The 21060-nt window shown below is 40.4% G+C and overlaps 2 protein-coding genes across 2 annotated transcripts in view; one reads left to right on the forward strand and one right to left on the reverse strand.

Moving 5' to 3' along the window:
* The window catches only part of LOC5567502 (GATA-binding factor C), a 678672-nt gene that overhangs the window by 295365 nt on the left and 362247 nt on the right, over window positions 1-21060 (forward strand). The gene's annotated exons all lie outside the window — the stretch shown is intronic.
* LOC110674103 lies at window positions 5322-11974 on the reverse strand. Its single transcript, XM_021837728.1, has 2 exons — window positions 11926-11974; window positions 5322-7045 (listed from the first exon to the last, which is right to left on the reverse strand). The coding sequence occupies exons 1-2, from the start codon at window positions 11949-11951 to the stop codon at window positions 5521-5523; spliced, it is 1551 nt and encodes a 516-aa protein (XP_021693420.1). The 5' UTR covers window positions 11952-11974; the 3' UTR covers window positions 5322-5520.

The raw sequence follows: 21060 nt of genomic DNA on the forward strand, positions 1-21060 counted from the left end.
GATGAATGGGGGTAGCGGAATTTGGGGCAAGTGTGCCACCTTAAGCAAATTGATCTCTTACTTTGTCTAAAGCTTATAATATCCACCAATTTAGCCTCATGATGTTAGTTTCACATCTTTTCATAACCACTATGCCATTTAAAAAGAAAATTTTTTCAAAAAGTATTAGTTTTGGAGCTTCTCAAACATCATCCAAAATAACCTATTTTTCGACACTATGGGGCAAGTGTGCCACCCATATGGGGCAAGACGGCCATTGAATGAACATCGCATGTAATTCTACTTGTAATGAAATTTTCTTTATTTCATATTAATATTACTTACAAAGCAGACGCTAATCGATAGTTTAAAAAATAATTTTATGTTTCCCGTAATAAGGGGATGCTTTATAACAAGTTTCAAAACATGCGTAACTCCCTATTACCCAATTCGAATAACTAAAATTGTTATTTTTGTATCCATTTAATACAATGTATGTATTACCTTAATATTACGGCGAATATGTATAATATTAAACTAGATCAGCACTAAATAACGGTAAAATATTGATGAAGTTATGTAAAACGGTACTTAATAAGCCGAAAAACATGTTATTATTGAATATTTTGAGAAAAATCACTTTAGGGGCAAAAATGTCAGTTATTCCCCTACTATACTTCAGAAACTACTATTGGTGCCTCATTTTGGTTTATTATTATGATTTTGTTGATGACGTTTACATTTTTATAAATTTCACTCCAACATTTTTTTCTTACCAAATAGGTGGCACACTTGCCCCAATAAGTATACATTTCAACCAAACTGGATTTCGTATGTAAAACTAAATAATTTTTTCGTTCAAATGCCACAATAACTTACACATATGAATAGTTTCACGATGTACAGAACGTTAGAAAAATCTGGTAATAATTTTCTCTTCACCATGCTATTTTGAAACAACGAAATCTTATAAAAATTCACTCAAATTTGGTTGTCTTTGCACAAGTCGATGTAAGTACGTGAAAGCTAGAGCAATTTTCATCATATTTTGATCATTGTATTGTGAAATATAAGGGAACATATTGTTAAGCTCAAAGAAAAAATAAATATTATAGTTTTTATAAAAAAGCAGCGGTGGCACACTTGCCCCTATGGCACACTTGCCCCAAAGTCCGCTAGTTGTCGATTGAGGAGGAATGCATAACTAAGGTGCGAGAATGGAAACACTGACTGTATTGTAAGTCGGTTCTGGTGAGAATACTATTTGACTTGTCGCCATAAATGAAGAAATTAAGTGCATTTTTATTTTTATTGTTTTACGCTTGCAACGATGAGGGCGACGCAATTTATACAGAGACTTGTTCCGATCGAAGTATGATTCGCGCTATTAATTCAATACAGTCAATTAAAACCACTGCAGAAGAAGCTCACTTTGAAATGAGTGTCGTCTGTGTGCACGATGAAGAAGTGATGCATTTTTTCTGTTTGTCAAAGCCCCCACTAGATGCTTGGACCAGCATTCCAGAGTGTAGGAAACTCAAGAGAAAAAGCCTACAACAGAAGCTATTTCAGTGAATTCCTGCTGCCCATAGAAGCTCTCGAAGTTGTCATCATCGATCCGGCCGATTGATCGATATCATCATCCTTCGCACGGCTGCTGCAACAAGTTCCCATCTGCAGAAAGATGTTAACACCGTGCTTAATTAATTACTGGCGTATAACAGTCTGAGTACTGGAACAAACCAACATGGAAACGATATTTGATGAATTGTCAGTGGTGAAATTGCTAAGAAATCTTTGTGCTGTTTGGTGTAATACTTAAGAGTGAAATAAAATTACATTTACTCGAAAGCCAATGTTTGAAATGATTCCAATAAAGCAATAAAAATATCGTAATATTTATTTGTTAAAGGAAACTTTTCAAGTTATTTCCACTTGCTCGGGGTCCACCGTTTCCCGCGACAATGCTTGACATCTCGCATATTGATCAGGAGTTTTGCGCATGAAGTAGCGCTGCCCTGTCACTTAGCAGTCATTGCTCAATCCTACGGCCGCGCACCCAACTTTGTCTTATTAGTCATATTTAATTAATCCATTTTCACACCTTGTTAAGCGATTGCTTGGTGGCTCACAGCACAGCTGCCTTCCATACCTGCTCACCATTACAGATGCCAATTAAAATTTCCTCGAACTCACATTACGACGACGACGACGACGACGTCGGAGAAGGGCACAAGTGGTGGTGGGATGAAGGAGAGGTATGTCATCACCGCAGCAAAATCGAATGCGCGATTGTCTCGGTCGTCTTCGTCGGTTGTTGATTTTGGTTTTTCACATCGATCGCGACACCACCTACACTACAGGGCAGAAGTTTTTGGTCACTCCCAAAATAATATACAAAAAATTATACATTCAGTGCCAAAATAACGAGTCCAATTTTTTTTTAATCACGCAATTTGGCAAACCCAAACCCCCAATATTTTCTTGTGGAAGTGCAGAGGACTCAACGGCTTCCTCTCATCCCAAATTGACCTGCATTCGGACGCAGCTGGCTCAGATATTGATAGCACCAGTACTTACACATTGAGGATGCTTCTGAACCTGAGTAGCGTCTGTTGGTTCCCTGTTTAAATACAGCTGTTCTTGCAATAACGGAGTAGTAACTCATTGCCTTTCAAATGAGCTATAGAACGTTTCAATCGTATATGTTCTTGGCATTCGTTCTCATTGAGACAGAGCCTGCTTCTCAGCTCATTGTTCAATGAGCACTTCCACAGTTATTAACTGAGAGTTTTCTTTGCCAAAGTTGCCATTTTCGCATTCGTATTTCGTGTGGCAAGGTACGATGATACTCTATGCCTAGGGAAGTCAAGAAAATTTCCATTACGAAAAGATCCTGAACCGGCCGGGAATCGAACCCAGACACCTGCAGCATGGCTTTGCTTTGTAGCCGCGGACTCCAATCACTCGGCTTAGGGAAGTTACAGAATTATGGAATTTTTTTTTCCTATTTTGGTGACCTCGAACTTTTGCACGGCAGCGTAGGTACCTCCTCGAGATCCCGCGAAGCCTACGAGGAGCGGAAGCACAGCCAAAACCAAACCCTAATCGAAGTCAATTACACGTTTTTAATGCATCAATTACTTCGCCGAATACGGGAGGAGGCTGCTTCCCGGACTGGCCGTTTGACGATTGTTGGAGGTTTTTGTTCACTTCGTTGCCCTGAAGACGACGGGCACTTTCCAGGGAGAGCGTTCTGGTCCTCTTGTTTTTTCAAGTATGATCCGAACAAAGGTCGGCGCTTTTGGTCATTCTCTACGGCTAATGTTGCTGTTTTTTGCTCACGGTTTGCACGTGAGTATCGCGATGCTTTGCAGATCGTCCAAAAATGGGATGCTTTGGATCACATGTCTTTCACGGCTTGGCCATTGAGAGGGTTTTGAAGTGTGGGCTGGAGCAAAATGTACGAGTTGACTTTAGAGCAGGCCTGCCCAACTGTTTTGGGCGGCGGACAAAAATCCAGAAACAATATCGTGTTTTAGACTAAATTATTATGGTTGTGCTACTTTTCCCCGAATGTCGGTTCCCCGAATGTCGTTTCCCCGAACGCTAGTTCCCCGAATGCCAGTTCCCCGAATATCCCGTTTCCCCGAATAACCCACTTCCCCGAAAAGTTTTTGGAACTCATAATTGTCATATATTTGTACATTTCAGGGTGGTGAACGTACTGGTCATCTAATATGCACCCTTCTTTATTTTGTTGGCGGTTCTTACGAATTTTACCGTCCTCAGCATTTTTGGCAACATATGTATAGCCCCGAAAATGACCAAATACCTCCTTCTTTTGATTGCTTATCGTTCTTTCTATTCACCACCTTGCCACTGAAAACTATTCCAGCACCTATTTGAACTGCTCCACTTTTCGGGGAAACGGGTCATTCGGGGAAATGGCATTCGGGGAAACGGGTCATTCGGGGAACTGGCATTCGGGGAACTGGCATTCGGGGAAACGACATTCGGGGAAAAGTAGCACAATCTATTATGGTTATTATAGTGCACAATTAATCAAAATATTTTTTGGAGCGAATGAATGTCTATCAGTAAAGAAGGTTCTTATAAGATAGTTTTTTTGCCTCGTGCGTTTGCCGCGTTCAGACGCAAAATCACAGGGCTGATGAGGTTCGTTAGAGTTTTTATTTTGTGTATACACCTAGGGTGTAGAATATCTTCTGTTTTTCACGTCAATTTTTCTGGCGACACTCTGTGTGAATTGCATTAGTAAATGCACAACGCAACATGGCTCAAGTGAAACCAAGAGAAAACACATTCAGGGTTGACCTGACTAACTTCCCGAAGCGTCCTTCATTCAATATTTGCACTTGTTTGTGCACAACATTCTGGGCTTGCAGCTGGAACGTTTGGTGAGACTGCAGATGAACCATGTTCAGAACTGTATCAATGTCAAATGTGCAACCCTAAAAATTGCACAGGACACTGTCGATCCACATAACGGTAAGCAGGAGATCACTATTAACAAAACCAAGGTCAAGGTTAAATTGGTAATGGATGATGGTTTCATGACCTCTCTGAAAACATCCGAAATGACGACATTATGGTGTACTTCAAACAATACGGCGAAGTCATTACCCTCTAAGAACAGCTGTGGGGAGACATCTACACATTCAAAAGCAGACCTTCGGGAGTTCGAGTAGCCTAAACGATCTTACGCAGACACATCCAGTTGTTCGTAACGATACAGGACGAACGTACACATGTTACATACAGAGGACAACCACAGACATGCAAGAATTGTATGAATGCCATACACACTGGCATTTCATGCGTTGAAAACAAACAGCTTATTTGCAAAAAAAAAGATCTCAATGCAAGGATGAATTCAGATCGTCAGAGGACTCAAGAGTATGCTCAAGCTCAAGCTGAGTACTTCAGCTCTCCACCACCTGAACAAGAAGCGCTCTCAATGAACTTCGTTGATTTGAACGAACACAACCGCAAAGCTTAGGCAGTTTCCAGTACATCGACGAGTACTCAATACAAAGGAGAAATCGTTGTGGAGATAACGAATGATGCGAATGTATATCCCAGTCATCAGCGGGACCTGCCTCTTCAGATGCTGTGAGTGCTGAGCAGAAAATGTGGGTCAACCTAACGATGTGGAACTCAACAAGGCTGTCACCGGAGCGAGCTGGGCTCAACCTGTCAATGCGGAATCACCGAATGCAAGTTATGAGTTCTTCAGACGGTTCGGCTTTTTAAAAAAGTCTACTCTCGATCACGGTCAGAAATGAACTAACTGGACATTCTTTATTTTACTTTCATCAAACCTCACAATAAACAAAACGATATTGCCTCCTAGCCTAAACAATCAGAATGATACGCGATACCGCGCGGATGTTTTGTCGTCGTCAGCGATAATCCGTGTGACCAACTGACGAATGACGATTGCTTTACTTTGCTGTGGTGCGTGGGCTACTGGGTGATAACTGCTCTCCCCCGAGTGTTGAGCCTCCTGGGTCAACGTTAGACGGTTAGCCCTGCCGGAATGGTTGAAGCTGGTTGATAGTACTGGACGTCTTTGGTAGCCGTGGGTGCCTCGATGGGTGAAGTGTTGGATCGGTCAATTTGAATGAAGGTGCCTTGAGAACGAAATTTGAACATAACGAAAATTATGATAAAAATGATGATCGATGTCGAGAATGAAAATCCTCCTATGAGAGACCAGGAATTAGCTGCCGTTGCGGATTTAAGATGTTGCAATTGGTTCAAATGCTGGTGTTGTACTTGATGAAGTGTGTGGATGTCGAATTTACGTTCGAGTCCTCCTTCCTTTACTTTTAATCCTGTTGATGGGATGAAGATTCTTTGGTTAACTGTTTTGATGACGTTGTTGGTTAAAGTGTGTTCTCCAATGGTTATAGAACAATTTTGATACATGATCATAAATGATCCGGTTAGGTTCCTATTGGAGATTCCACATGTTGTTTGAAGATTGGTATTAATGTCGTTGAGAAGTGCGGTAGTTTCGCTGATTTTGGTTACGGAAGGGTGCTTGGGATTATGTTCGTATGTGCATTTGCTTTCCGTTCCCCTTGCTAGTTTGGAAACGCAGTTGTCGTCCGAAATGTCTTCTACGTCTGATTGATAGCATAGACTCCAATTTCCAAGTCGTTCACAAGGTGTTTTCTGTAGTAACAATTCGTTCTTGTTTCGTAAATAAATATTTCCTTTCAAATGGATGCGTTGAGAATTTTTTAAGATGGCTTCGATTTTCAGTACTTCGTAGACCGGATGATAAAACTTGGGGATGTTTACCACGTAGAGCAATAACTCGTTGTTTGTGCCGATGGTCACCTTCGCAAAGTTGATGGCTTCTTTTAAGAGGTCCAGGTGCATGCCTTGGTTGCTTAGCAATTCGTCAATTTGGGTGATTTCGTCCGTGGTTAGAAGCTTGTAATTGACTGTCCCTAATTTTGCAAATATTATGGCTTCCTGTATGCTTGCTATCTCCTGATTGATGATGTCTAAATTTAAAATCAAATGTAATACCTGAGTTTCTTCTGAAGAAAGCTTGGAATTTTGTTCTGTAATGTTGATGAGTTTATTAGTTATTTCTGTGAGGTTTCCTAAACTATCAAAAACTTGGTCGTTAATTTTGATTTGTTTGTTACTATTGTCGACCATTTCGTTTATGCCTTTTGTAATTATTCTAAGGTCGTCAGCGTCAGGTGAACCAGACATCCATTTCCATGCTCGTCCTAGCGCGTCCCAACGTTTTTGTTTTCGTCTTGGTTTGAGTTGTTTTATATTATTTCTTAGGTCGTCTGTCTTTCGTTTCAGTAGTGTGATTAGTTCTGGATGGCTGATGTTTACTGTGGATATGTGACTTTCTATCTGCGATATTGACTGTTCTATGTCCGTTATGTTGATGGCATGTACGAATTTCTGGTATCCTTCTATGATTCTTGCTTCTCCTATCTTCACTATGACTACTGGATCGTTGCTAACGTTGTGAATTTCGATGTTGTTACAAAGTATGTGTGGGATTCTGAAATTATTTAACATTGATATTTTTAACATTAGATTTATGTAGTTTGGAATTATGCTCGTTTTTGAATGTGACATTATTATTTTGTTGTACAAAATGTTTTTTAAATTTTGGTTTATGTTTTGCCCTGATTATTTTGTCCTTAACGAAAACTTCTTTGCCAACAACAAACTCTGGTGGGTCACGTCGGTTTTTATTGATTGTTGAAAGTTGTTTGTCTTGCGTTTTTGTTAAACTAACTAGAACATCGTCATAACGTTTTTGTCGAATTTCCTCTAGTCGATCGGGGTCAATTAGTTGGTCAGTATTTCTAGTCTTCCCAAAGACAATTTCTTTGGGTGTCATGGTGGTGGACGAGTGAATACTATTGTTGTACTTTTCGACAACTGTTTGAATGAGGTTTCGAACAGCCGTTTCAGGAGTGATCTGTTTTTGAATTCTATAGAGTTCTAGGATAGTTGAGTGGAATCGCTCAACTACACCATTGACTTCGGATTTATGATGGGGGGTCAAATACACACGAATATTCAGGTCTATCATCCAGCCGCGAATGGTTGGTGATTGTAAACCTTTTTCATTGTCTACAACAATAGATTCAGGAGTAACATGCGAAGTGAATATTGTCCATATTCCATCTTCAATATGGGCTGAATTTCTGGATTCTATAGGAACCATTCGACCGTATTTACTGAATTTGTCGATACTTGAGAGGAAGTAATGGCTTTCTATTTGGAAGACATCAATATGCACAATTTGGAAAGGGTACCTCGGAATTGGAGTTTCTTGAATGGGTATTACAAGTGGGTGTCGATCGTATTTGGAAGTATTACAGACATCGCAAACGCTTATAAAATCTTTAATATTTTGCGTAAGTTTTGGGAAATAAAACTCTCGCAAAATTTGTTCCTTATTTTCGTTAATACCGCGGTGAGCTCTTAAATGGGTTTCGCGAATGATTCTTTCTTGCTCTTCCGTGTTTGAGACATCTGTAAGTATTTTTTGTGTAAAGCGTATTTTTAGGAGACCAGCGCGACTGAAGAATCGTTTATAAACTTCTTGAAGTTTTCCTAAGATCTCTTCGGAAGTATATAAACCATTCAATTTAGAAGGATCAAAAAATTCTTTGAGTAATGAAGCCAGTATTTGATCAGTTAGACTTGTTCTTTTAAGGACTATACGGCGGACTCCTGGGAAGGGATTTGTGATTATTGTGTCTGGGCTATCATTTACTTTTTCAATAATGACTTGATTTTTAAAGACATTAAGGGGGGCTTCAGTTGAAAGAATGTAATTAGTGTCATCATCTTCTGCCGAGTGTTGAGTTGGTGTAAGCGAGTAAATTTGGATGCGACTCAAGGCATCTGCGACAACGTTACTTCTGCCGGGTTTATACACGATCTCATAATCGTGTTCTTCTAAATATGATTTCCAATTTTTCAATTTTGCATTCACATTTCTGGGTGATAAGGAAAAAGTTAGAGGTTGATGGTCAGTAACTATTTTAAATTTTTGACCATAAATATAATTCCTGAATACTTTAAGAGCCCAGTAAATTGCTAACATTTCCTTTTCTGTTGCTGAATAATTTTCTTCAGCTCTATTCAAAGTTCTAGAGGCAAAGTGTATTGGTTTATCACTACCAATTTCACCTTGACTAAGCACAGCACCAAGAGCGAAATTTGACGCGTCTGTGGTGATCAAAAATGGTTTTGAAAAATCAGGGTAAGCTAATACGTCGTTGCTAGTCAGAATGTTTTTCATAGTATCAAAACATTTCCGTTCATCTGGGTTTAAAATTATTTGCTTTTTTGAATCGGGATTCTTCTCCCCTCTCAAAAGATTTGTTAGAGGTTTTGCAATTTTTGCAAAATCTTTAACGAATCGTCTGTAGTATCCGATGAGTCCTAAAAATCCTCTTAATTGCTTAAGATCTTTAGGTTCCGGAAATTTCATGATTGCTTCAATCTTTTTTTCGTTTGGTTTGATTCCATTATCTGAAATCACGTAACCTAAGAATTCAATCGATGTATGCATGAATTCAGATTTGTCCAGTTGGACTTTCAAATTTGCTTTGTGTAGGGTCTTTAGAACTATTTTTAAGTTTTCATTATGTTCCTTAAGATCTTTTCCAAAAACTACCACATCGTCGATATAAACGTAGCATCGTTTACCGATGTGCTCTCGTAGAACATCGTTCATTGCTCGTTGAAAAATAGCGGGAGCGTTCTTGAGGCCAAAGGGCATACGAACAAATTCGTATTTCCCATAGTTGACCGAAAAGGCGGTTTTTTCAATGTCTTTGGGATTCATCTTGATCTGATGAAATCCGGAAGCCAAATCAAGGGTGGAAAAATATTTATTTCCTCCTAGTTGATCAAGAATATTTGATATCTCAGGCATTGGGTACCTATCTGATATCGTTTTTTGGTTTAATTTTCTGTAATCAATTACGAGACGGAATTTCTTCTCTCCCGATGCGTCCATTTTTTTAGGGACGACCCACACTGGAGAATTCCATGGGGATCTCGATGGTCTAATTATGCCAGATTCGATCAGTTTTTTCATTTGTTTGTCAACTTCATCTTTGTATGCCATGGGATAAGGGTAAGTTTTTTGATAAATGGGTAAATCATCAGTGGTACGAATATCACAGTTTACATTCGTAACACAAGAAAGGGTACTGTTTGGATTATGAAAGATTTCCTGATATTCTTCTAATATTGGGATTAACGTCGATTTTTCTTGTTCACCAAGGTGTGCTAACCTCAGTTTTTCAGAAACTATGATTGAATTTACTTTCCTGGGTGCTGGTGTGGGTGTATAGAAATGTATAGGAATGTTTAGCGTTTTTTCCATGCCAAAAACTTGTAGAATTCCTTGGTTAGAGACGAAATTGAAATATTTGTTGAAAATTATACCTGTTCCTATGATTCCGTCGAAGAAAGTATGGAAATCAAAAATGGAAAATTCAAAAGCATGGTTAACAATTGGAGAAAAAATTGGAAGATATGTAACCTCGGAAATAGCGTTATTTCCTGTAACACCTTTAACAGTTTGTCGAGGTATTTTAAAAATTTGTTGTCCGGAAGTGAGAGCCCATTTTTTGGATATTATATTTATGTTGGCTCCACAATCGATTAGTAATTTCATATATCCCTTATTAGTTGGGATTTTGATGAATGGTAGCGGCGAAACGTTTTTCATTCGAACCATTTTGCCACCCATTCGGTATCGTTCTCTAAAAAATTGCTCTCTTGGGCCTGATTAGTTTCTTCGCTTGGGGTTTCTTCATTTGCCGCGATGTTGTCGATATTCAAATTTTCCAGAGGCTCTAGCAATTCCTCTTCATGGAAAAATTCCCTACTTAGTTCTAATTGTTCTTCATACCATTTTTGGTATTCCGAAGGGTCAAGAACATTTTCCAGAGTATGTGCGGCTCTTTTTGCTCCTGGGTCATGTGCTCGCATAGAATCGCTTGCAATTCTACGTTGAGCTATCGGTCTATTACCATAATTCACATGGTGTGTGTGAATACTGCTGGTATCCATTGGTTCAGGACGTGGTTGGGGTTGTATGAAGGTTCTATTGGGTGCAAAAACATTGGGTTTTGCATGAGAGTTGAATTGATGAAAGTTTCGAGGAGGAGCTATCGGGGGTGCTCTATAATTGAAATTATTTTGTTGAGCATGGGAGTTATTTTGTTGAATATTTCTTGGTGTGATTGGGGGTGCTCTATGAAGATTGTTATGAGCATTATATTGACGCGGTGGAACTGGAGGCCTTTCCACAAAGTTGGGTTTAGGCAATGGAGGTGCCGAAGAAGGGAGTGGATGCCAAGAAGGAACGTTTACCGGTGCATTTCGAGCGTCTAAATTTAAATAGTCCACGCAATAACTATAGGCTTGCGCCAAACTCGTTGGCCTAAAGTTTTTGCAGAATCTAGAAAGAGGGTCACCAAGTCCCCTAATGAATGTGTCCAATGCTATTTGGTTGTATAGGCGCATTAGCACCGTTTCAAAACCTTGCCATTGGTTATCCATGGCAACAGCTGAGCTTATTAGGGTTACGAGCTCCCTAACTCTGCTGTAATAGCTCTCAAGACTTTCAGCCTTGCTGCGTCTGAGCGATTTTAATTGATTGTCGAGAGTCATTAGATCTCTCTTGTCAGCATAATACAACTTTAGGACATCTTTAATGCTGTCCCATTGAGTTGGAGTATTGCTGGTTATGAGAGCGTCGTTCGCTTCTCCTTTGATTTTTCTTCTGATCGTTTTGATTAGAAGATGGTACTGAAAATTGCTTTTCAGATCCTCAAAAAGTTCAAGGACATCTTCGACATCCAAAATCCACTGACTTAAATCGCGTGGATTACCGGTAAAGTCGGGGAGGTCTCGAACAATTTGCGGAATTTTTCCGCGATCCTCGAAACTAATGTTTCGATCAATAACGAATCGAGGTGCGGGATTTGGGATTGCAGCTGGGTTTGGAGCTGGAATTTGAACAGGGATTGGTACTGGAATTGGGATTGGATCTGGAACGGGAATTTGAGCTTGAAGTGGATTTTGCACGATGTTGAGGCGTGCGGGTTGTATAATTGGAGGGGTCATGATAAGGATTAAGGACAGGTGAACTACTTAATTAATCACACAATGTTTTCACTTTCACACTTTCACACTTTCACTATTTTATTAATTACGGATTTATTTTGTTTTGGTTTAGGGTTAGTTCGCGCCTAAACTGTGATATTATAGTGGTTCGCTTACGGATGGGCCGAGCTTACCACTGTGTTGTTAGTAGGCGAATTCGCGTTTAGATTTTTGACACACTGAGGTGCGGTTTTAACTTATAAACTATTTCTTTCTGTTGTTAATAGTACTTACAAGAGAATCAGGAAGCACAATCGCATGCTGCGGGACAACGCCTAGGTTCTTCAGACGGTTCGGCTTTTTAAAAAAGTCTACTCTCGATCACGGTCAGAAATGAACTAACTGGACATTCTTTATTTTACTTTCATCAAACCTCACAATAAACAAAACGATATTGCCTCCTAGCCTAAACAATCAGAATGATACGCGATACCGCGCGGATGTTTTGTCGTCGTCAGCGATAATCCGTGTGACCAACTGACGAATGACGATTGCTTTACTTTGCTGTGGTGCGTGGGCCACTGGGTGATAACTTGCAGCTAATCTGATCGCCCTAATGGGCAAAGCAGAGATTCTTCTTTACTTGATGAAGCTAGAGGGGGATGGACAAAGATCGTATATACATAGGTAAGAACTGACATCAGCCCGACGAGCGTTTTCAAAAAACCTCCGGATGACAACTGTGGTGACAGTGACTACTCCATGGAAATATCCGACAACAAAGGTAACTCATATCAATGTTCATCTGAAAAAGAGTTCCCGACTGCTAGGAAAGTTCGAGATCGATCTAAGAAGCAAAGAGTAGTGCGATGGCCAATCGATGATGGTGGGCCTCGTGGTCGTGCGGTTAGTGTCGTCAGGCCTTTAAGCGCATCTTGTCATGGAGTGTGGGTTCGATTCCTGCTTCAGCAATTGAAACTTTTCGTCAGGAATATTTCTCGGCTATGCCACTTGAGCATGCTTGTTCGTTGTCTAGTGTTAAGTTACAGTCTGGGCTGCTAAATGGCTGAAGACGGTGTCCGTGTCTTTTTTATTATATCTTTTTATATCTTGGGTAAATTGTGCCAAACCAAAAATAAGAAGTTTTTTTCGGTGGAAAACAAACGGATCATTTCGTATATTTAATGCAGAAAACGAAGTTCTATATCAACGACTAAGAACAGCCATTGATAACCTATATAAAAATCCAATGGGGATGACAGAAATTAACAAAATTAAGGGGAACATGCCCTTGTTGCAAAATCAATTTGCGCATTCCTTCGAGAGACTGAATAATAAACTCATCTCGGGAGAAAAACTTTCAACTTTTCAGTTAGCTGACCAGAAACGGATATATGAATAGTACAATTACTATAATTACTGACAATGGTAGAGTTTTGCGAAATTCAGACGAAATTGAAGGTTACGATTTCAATTACTTCAACCAGCTTTACGCTGCTCAGAATCATTAACCAAGTACACTCCAACCTCTTTTTACGACCGTTTTTTTTTACCGACGGTTCTTTTTCCGACCACTTTTTCACGACCGAAATTCAGATTAACGACCGTTTTTATAAATGATCATTATCTTAAAAAGTATTCAAAATAGAGGATTATGATGTTCAGCAAAATTGTTCAGTAGTTCAAGGGCTAACATATGGTGGTCATTCAATTGCGGAATTTTGCCACTAGGCGGCGCTAGTGAGCATAGAACTTTTGTTTTGCGGATAGCTTACGATCCTGATCACTTAGAGAGTTTGCGTCTTCGGCAAAGTTGTTCAGTAGCTCAAGGACTATCATTATAAACGCTATGAGGTTCAAAATTTTGCCACCAGGCGGCGCTAGTGACCATGAAACTTTTGTTTTGCGGATATTTCAGGATCCTGGCAACTTAGAAAGATGACGCTTACGGTAAAGTTGTTCAGTTACTCAAGGACTATCATTATAAAAGCTATGAGATTCAAAATTTTGCCACCAGGCGGCGCTAGTGAGCATATAATTTTTTTTGCGGATAGCTCTGGATTATGACTATTCAGAAAAGTGGCGTCTTCGGCAAAGTTGTTCGGTAGCTAAAGAGCTATCATAAGAGAAGCTATGAGATTCAAAATTCCGCCACAAGGGGGCGCTAGTGAGCACATAATTTTTGTTTTTTCGGATAGCTCTAGATTATGACTATTCAGAAAAGTGGCGTCTTCGGCAAAGTTGTTCGGTAGCTAAAGAGCTATCATAAGAGAAGCTATGCTATACAAAATTCCGCCACCAGGCCTCGCTAGTGAGCATAGAACTTTTGTTTTGTGGATAGCTCTTGATTATGACTATTCAAAGAGGTGGTGTCTTGGGCAAAGTTGTTCAGTAGCTCAAGGACTATCATTATAAGAGCTGTGAGATTCAAAATTTTGCCACCAGGCGGCGCTAGTGAGCATGAAACTTTTGTTTTGCGGTTATCTTAGGATCCTAGCCACTTAGAGAGATGGCACCTTCGACAAAGTTGTTCAGTAGCTTAAGCGTTATCATTATAAAAGTTATGAGATTCGAAATTTTGCCACCAGGCGGCGCTAGTGAGCATGAAACTTTTGTTTTGCGGTTATCTTAGGATCCTAGCCACTTAGAGAGATGGCACCTTCGACAAAGTTGTTCAGTAGCTTAAGCGTTATCATTATAAAAGTTATGAGATTCGAAATTTTGCCACCAGGCGGCGCTAGTGAGCATGAAACTTTTGTTTTGCGGTTATTTTAGGATCCTAGCCACTTAGAAAGATGGTGCCTTCGGCAAAGTTGTTCAGTATCTCAAGCGCTATCATTATTAAAGTTATGAGATTCGAAATTTTGCCACCAGGTGGCGCTAGTGAGCATAGAATTTATGTTTTGCGGATAGCTCAGGATCCTGACCACTTAGAAAGATGGCGTCTTCGGCAAAGTTGTTCAGTAGCTCAAAAACTATCATTATAAACGCTATGAGATTCATCTTTCTTAGTGGTCAGGATTCTGAGATATACTTACTTACTTACTTATTTGGCTTTACATCAATTATCTTGATAAAGTCTCGCCAACAATAATTCGCCAATTCACTCGATTCATGGCCGCTTCTCTCCATCCTCGACTGTGACCCACGCTCTCCAAGTCCTGTGGCACCTGGTCAATCCACCTAGCTCGCTGCGCCTCACGCCTTCTTGTTCCGACCGGATTCGTAACGAACACCATCTTTACAGGGTTGTTGTCCGGCATTCTTGCAACATGCCCTGCCCAGCGTATCCTTTCAGCTTCGACCACCTTCACGATACTGGGTTCGCCGTAGAGTTGAGTGAGCTCGTGGTTCATCCTTCGCCGCCACACGCCGTTCTCCTGTACGTCGCCGAAGATCGTCCTTAGCATTCGGTTTTCGAAAACCCCAAGAGCTTGCAAGTCCTCCTTGAGCATAGTCCACGCCTCATACCCGTAGAGGACTACCGGTCTTATGAGCGTTTTGTACATCGTACATTTGGTGCAGGGGTGAATCTTTCTTGACCGCAGTTTCTTCTGGAGCCCATAGTAGGCACGAATTCCACTGATGATGCGCCTTCGTATTTCCCGACTAACATTGATGTCAGCCGTCAACAAGGATCCGAGGTAGACGAACTCGTCCACCACCTCGAAGGTATTTCCGTTTATCGTAACACTGCTTCCTAGGCGGGTTCTGTTGCGCTCAGTTCCGCAAACCAGCATGTACTTTGTTTTCGACGCATTCACCATTAGTCCTGAGATATCCGCAAAACAAAAGTTTCATACTCACTAGCGCCGCCTGGTGGCAAAATTTTGAATCTCATAGCTTTTATAATGATAGTCCTTGAGCTACTGAACAACTTTGCCGAAGACGCCATCTTTCTAAGTGGTCAGGATCCTGAGCTATCCGGAAAACATAAATTCTTTGCTCACTAGCGTCTCGTGATGGCAAAATTTCGAATCTTATAACTTTTATTATGATAGCGCTTGAGCTACTGAACAACTTTGCCGAAGGCGCCACCTTTCTTAGTGGCCAGGATCCTGAGCTGTTCGCAAAACAAAATTCTATGCTCACTAGCGCCGCCTGGTGGCAAAATTTCGAATCTCATAGCTTTTTTAATGATAGTCCTTGAGCTACTGAACAACTTTGCCGAAGACGCCATCTTTCTAAGTGGTCAGGATCCTGAGATATCCGCAAAACAATAGTTGCATGCACACTTGTACTGCCTGGTGGCGCAATTTCACTTAAGCAGTGTTGCCAGCTACAAAAAAAAATTCGAACCCTTCATGAAAAACTGGATTACAGTTGAAGAGTATTGCTATGTTGCTAAGTATTATATTTTTCTGTTCCGCTCAAGGTTGATGGTTTTGATCTTTACTTTATTCTTCTTAAACAGTGTTGCCAGCCACATGAACATTTGTGATCCGGCCTACTGTATGGCACGCAACACTTCCTTGAACTTTGGTGAACATTCGGTATCGTTATCTTGAAATTTTTTGATATTTGCATATCACACCCCCATAAAATTGGCTCTTTTGATAACAGTCGAGCAGTGTTGCCATCTATTACCAAAATATGAAAACTTGAAAGGCCATTTTGGAAAGTTCTCAACCCATGCTTGAACTTTGCCGAATATGTCGAATCAGTATTTCCGCATCTAGACGTTGCATATTTCAAAAACATAATTATAACCCTGATTTTTTTACGACCGATTTTTTTACGACCCCCCGATAACGGTCGTAAAAAGAAGTTGGGGTGTTGTAGTAAAAGATTTAAAGTCTTTTCATCACACGTATTTTCCGGAATCTATTTGATTTTTCCACAAAAAAATAATTTTTTTCTGTATGGTGTCTAAAACATCAAAAATGGGGGTGAGATTGGGTCAAGCAAATCGATAGTAAATGAAATTGCAAGTCCATATTTTTGACATTTTGCGGTGCCGGGGGTTCTCTTTTTTCATTGATATGTGTTTATTCTTTCTAAATACAGCAACTCTGGAACATCAAACAAGTCTACTTAAATATTCCGTGCATTGAACAACAATGCAACGCATTTTGACAACTTTTCAAACCAGCAACTGTGTTTCGTGCGCAGCAACATCGTAAAATTTTATCGAATGGATTTTTTTTAATGTAATTATTTTTCAGTGTTTTTATTTTATAGAAACATCTAACGGATGAACAAATGATCGCTTAAATACCGGGATTAAGATGTCAACATCTGCCTGAAATGTATTGATCGTGGTACCTTCCTGAAGATTGTTTTAGAAATCCTTGGATAAGTTTCTGGAGGGATCCCTGAAATAATCTCTGGAGGAACCTCAAGAAAAATAAATCTAGGGGAATCCTCAGAGGAATCCCTGGTTAAATTCCTGAAAGAATCCTGGAGAAATTATTGCAGAAACCTATGGAGAGAATCCCTGGGAAGTTTCCGGATGAATTCCTGAAGAAAAATCTGGAACATCAAAAATATTCATCGGCTACGCAGTCTTTATTTTCAACGGTTATTTTATAATGAAGACTGCGTGGATGAAAAGCATTAAAATATACAGTCGGTTCTACACCAGCTCATCCCTGAAACATTTTCTGGAGGAAACCTTGAGGGGTTTTTTTTTGGAGCAGTCCTTGGAGAGATTCGTAAGAAAAAAAAAGAGGGATTAATCTCTGCAGACAATCCTGTAGAGATTTTTCTAGAGAAATCCCTGAAGGAGTCTCTTGAAAAACTATTGTAATAATCTCTAAAGGATTACTAAGTTAATTACTGAAGGGCTCCCGAAGGCATCTCTATTCCTCAAGAGAGAATCACTGTAAAAAATTTGCAATTGCAATTGACTGCAATTTTCTGGTAATTTTATGACATATTTTAACTAAACATTTCAACCAACTATTAAAACCCTCAATAATGTCATTCATGGTATTCAACCCACCTGAACCTCTCCCAGGTCAAGTTGCGAATATGACTTTTATCGGTTTCTGATCTCATCACACAAAAGTACGCTGCTTCTACATGCAAGCCAAGTTTACTCTTATGTTCATCAACAAACTGGGTTACTCGTCGCTCGACCGCGATAGAGTTCTGCTACTTGACTGCTTTTCAACCGTTCCCTGTCCTGGACCGGTCCGAAACGGCCATTGTTCTTCGAAATTAAATCCATCCGACCAACCTGAGAAAATGAACCACTTGGGCACGTACAAACAATTTATTATCACGGCATATCGTTCGGCGCTCTTCAACATCCAGCAGCAAAAAATGATGAACTCTACTAGCGCCTAGTTATCGGAGTCGTGCCAAGATGATTTACAACGTGAGCCCGGCAAGTGCCCCCAAAAAGTGGTACATTCGTCTTTTTTCTTCTGAGCTTGTATCTGAAGTTCACCATTTTTTCAGAAAGTAGGAAAAAAGTCGATCCTCTAAACTCGTTAAGGCCCCGAAAAGAAAGGGCGCCAATGATCCAATCAACTCGAGTACTCCCGTTTCCCAGCTTTCGATTGTGCTGATCAATTGAAATTCAGCAAAAAATAAGTCCACACAGGAAAAAGAGAAACATGCGCCTGAATAGACGTTTTCATGCTCAACCATGCAGCCACACAAATTCTTGAAAGGTGTTCCGAAATGTTATTCATCTGTTTATATAGCATTTTTGCGGCTGTGCTGCGTACGACGAGTACGAGAGGGCTCAAGAAGCGGAAATCTGTCCTTTCTTGTGCCCGGTGCTGAGCCAAATCCGAAGCAATCCGTCCGTCAGTCTGCCGGGCTGAATCCAGCAGAAGAACGACGACAACGACGACGACGGCGACGGAAGACGCAATTGTACACAATTCCACAAGCTGCAAAAAACAATGTTAATCTTGAACTTGACGACCCGTCTCGGTCCAGTGATATGAGAGACTGACCTTCCCTCCCGACTTCCCTGCATACCCAGAGGTGTTCTGTTCTACAGTTCTTGAAGAGCAAAATGAAAGGACACATATACTACCACGGTGCTCAATAAATCGCTAATATCAGAAAAAAAATCCATCAAATCTGTGCTCACCAGTCGTTTTCTATAACTAAGCTGCATGTCTGGGAAAAAATTAAGAAAAATCGTTAGGCCTTCTCTGTTTGGTTCTCTCACCTTAAAACTTTATTATTTTACTTAGCTTTGGAGAGTACTTTCGAAACTTTAGCAAACAATGCAGCTCACAATGCCATCATTCTTTCTTTTTACTCGAATCTAACACTGATGAACAGTACATTCTAAATATTTATTTATTTATTTATTGTCGTCAATCATGTTTGTAGACCGTTACAGAGAGTTTCTTATGCGCTAGTTACACTTCTACAATCAATTACCTAATTTTTCTTCTCAAGATAAAATTAATTTTCAGCGTAAGGCGCATGCGAAAATTTCATGAAGAAAAATCAGCAATACTTGAAAGATGTTTATGAATAGTAACGAAAATCCCTTCATCATTTAGTTTCAATGAATTTAAAATCGTATCACTTCCAGAGCTTGATTTTACATGTCTAATACAATCTTACTTAAGCGGTAGCACAACCAGTATTAAAATGCATCCTGGAAATGTCGGAATTTCTTCAAATCTGGGGAATTTCTTCTGGTAATCTCTTGTCAGTATTATAACTTACAGCACATCAGCTATATGATACAAATAATGAAATGTCTAGTCCCACTGTGCAGATAAGGGTATGAAGATAGCTAAAGAGTTAACGGCTATCAGATTATTCACTAATGAATAGCATGGTAAGCCGATTTTGGTTCTATTCATCTTTTCCTGGGATAAGGCACAAGTACTTTCTCCTCATGACCTGGCTCTAAACCCTTGGCATAAGCGCCTGTACTTGCTCTCTGATGGCCAAACCTCTTTTTACGCCCCAAACTGGGGGAGCGTAAAAAGAAGTGGATCGTGAAAGAAGGAAGCGTAAGTTGGAATTCTGAGCGTAAAAAGAATTAGAAAGCGAATAAAAGCTTCGTTTGTTCTTAAGGAGTTATGTTAAGGTGACACAGTTTGGAATCAACTTCTAAGATTGCACTGAAACTTCAAAGGCACAAATCTCGCAAAGAAAGCATCCAACAACAGTGAACTTTTTATTTTGGCTTTGTGCACAAGCAGAAAGCTTAAAATAAGAAGATCAGAAACGTTTGCCAACTATTTCTCCAATTTTGTGCCTTTGAAAACGTGAGTAGGGGCACAAGTCGGCCATTGTGACGGCCATCTTTGGATTCCGAGATGTTTCACCTTAAGAGGTGAGGTTTATCCTGGGTTATTCTTAAGGGTATCAATAGGCATGATGGAACCCATATTCAGACGCTGTTTTGAAATCCAAGATGGCGACTTCCGGTTATGGAAATCACTTGAAACCCATGCAATGAATATAGGTATTTTTTCAAACGGAACAGATTACTAGATGCCGTAAATTGATGTCTAACGCCATTTTGGATTCCAAGATGGCAACTTCCGGTTTGTAAAAATCACGTGGATCCTATACAACATGGGTATTTTTGGAACAGGACCGATGAGTATGAGGCGAAAGTCTATGTTTGACGCCTTGAAATATAAGATGGTGACTCCCGGTTTGTAAAAATCACCTATGCTATAAGGGTATTTTTGGAACGAGACCGATGAGTAGATGCCGGAAATCGATATCTGACACCATTTTAGAAACCAACATGGCGACTTCCAACCAAGATTCATCGACTCCCTTCATCTAGTACTACGACGCGAACTGTCATATTGGGCTATACTCGCGACTAGACCTGTTCATAGGTAAGGCTTAGGCCTGTTCAAGCCGCGTCGCAACATTCCGGTAGAGCAAGGTCTGTGCTCGCTGAAGCTCTTCTCGCTGCAGTGGTGCATGCAGCGCTGTGTAATTCGCAGCTGTCGCCTCGATCATCTGCCGCTGCTTTGCTATAGGCCGTGTAGTAACGATCTTCCGCTGGCAGTTAGCGATAAAGCGCACTACGCTGGCTGTCACCCGCAACAACTTCGTCTAGCGTGATATCGGTTCGATGTCGATCAACCCGTGGAACAATAAACGCCTCTCGCTTCTTCGTGGGTCTCGAAGGACCGCGCCCATCAGTTCCAACCGGGGAATCGACAGTCGTTTTTTTGGCGCCACCTTAGCCTGAGACATCATTGAACTGACGTGAACCACTACGTTGATAATCGCTCGCAAATATGCCACATATCCGTATCTCTGTTCGCTGGTATCGGTAAAGATGAGGACTTCCAGCGAATCAACTTCAGTAGATTTAGCGCCACCGATGTAACAGCAGGGAATAAGGATAGTTTCAACCACCGGTAACAGGGCTGTCCACCACTTCCACAGCTGCCAGGAGTAGGGATCGATTTCTTGGTCCGAATCGGAGCCGAATCGCCACAAATACTGTATGACGATTTAGCCGTGGATGGT

The sequence above is a fragment of the Aedes aegypti genome, chromosome 1 (genome assembly GCF_002204515.2).
Source record: "Aedes aegypti strain LVP_AGWG chromosome 1, AaegL5.0 Primary Assembly, whole genome shotgun sequence".
Classification (NCBI taxonomy): domain Eukaryota; kingdom Metazoa; phylum Arthropoda; class Insecta; order Diptera; family Culicidae; genus Aedes; species Aedes aegypti.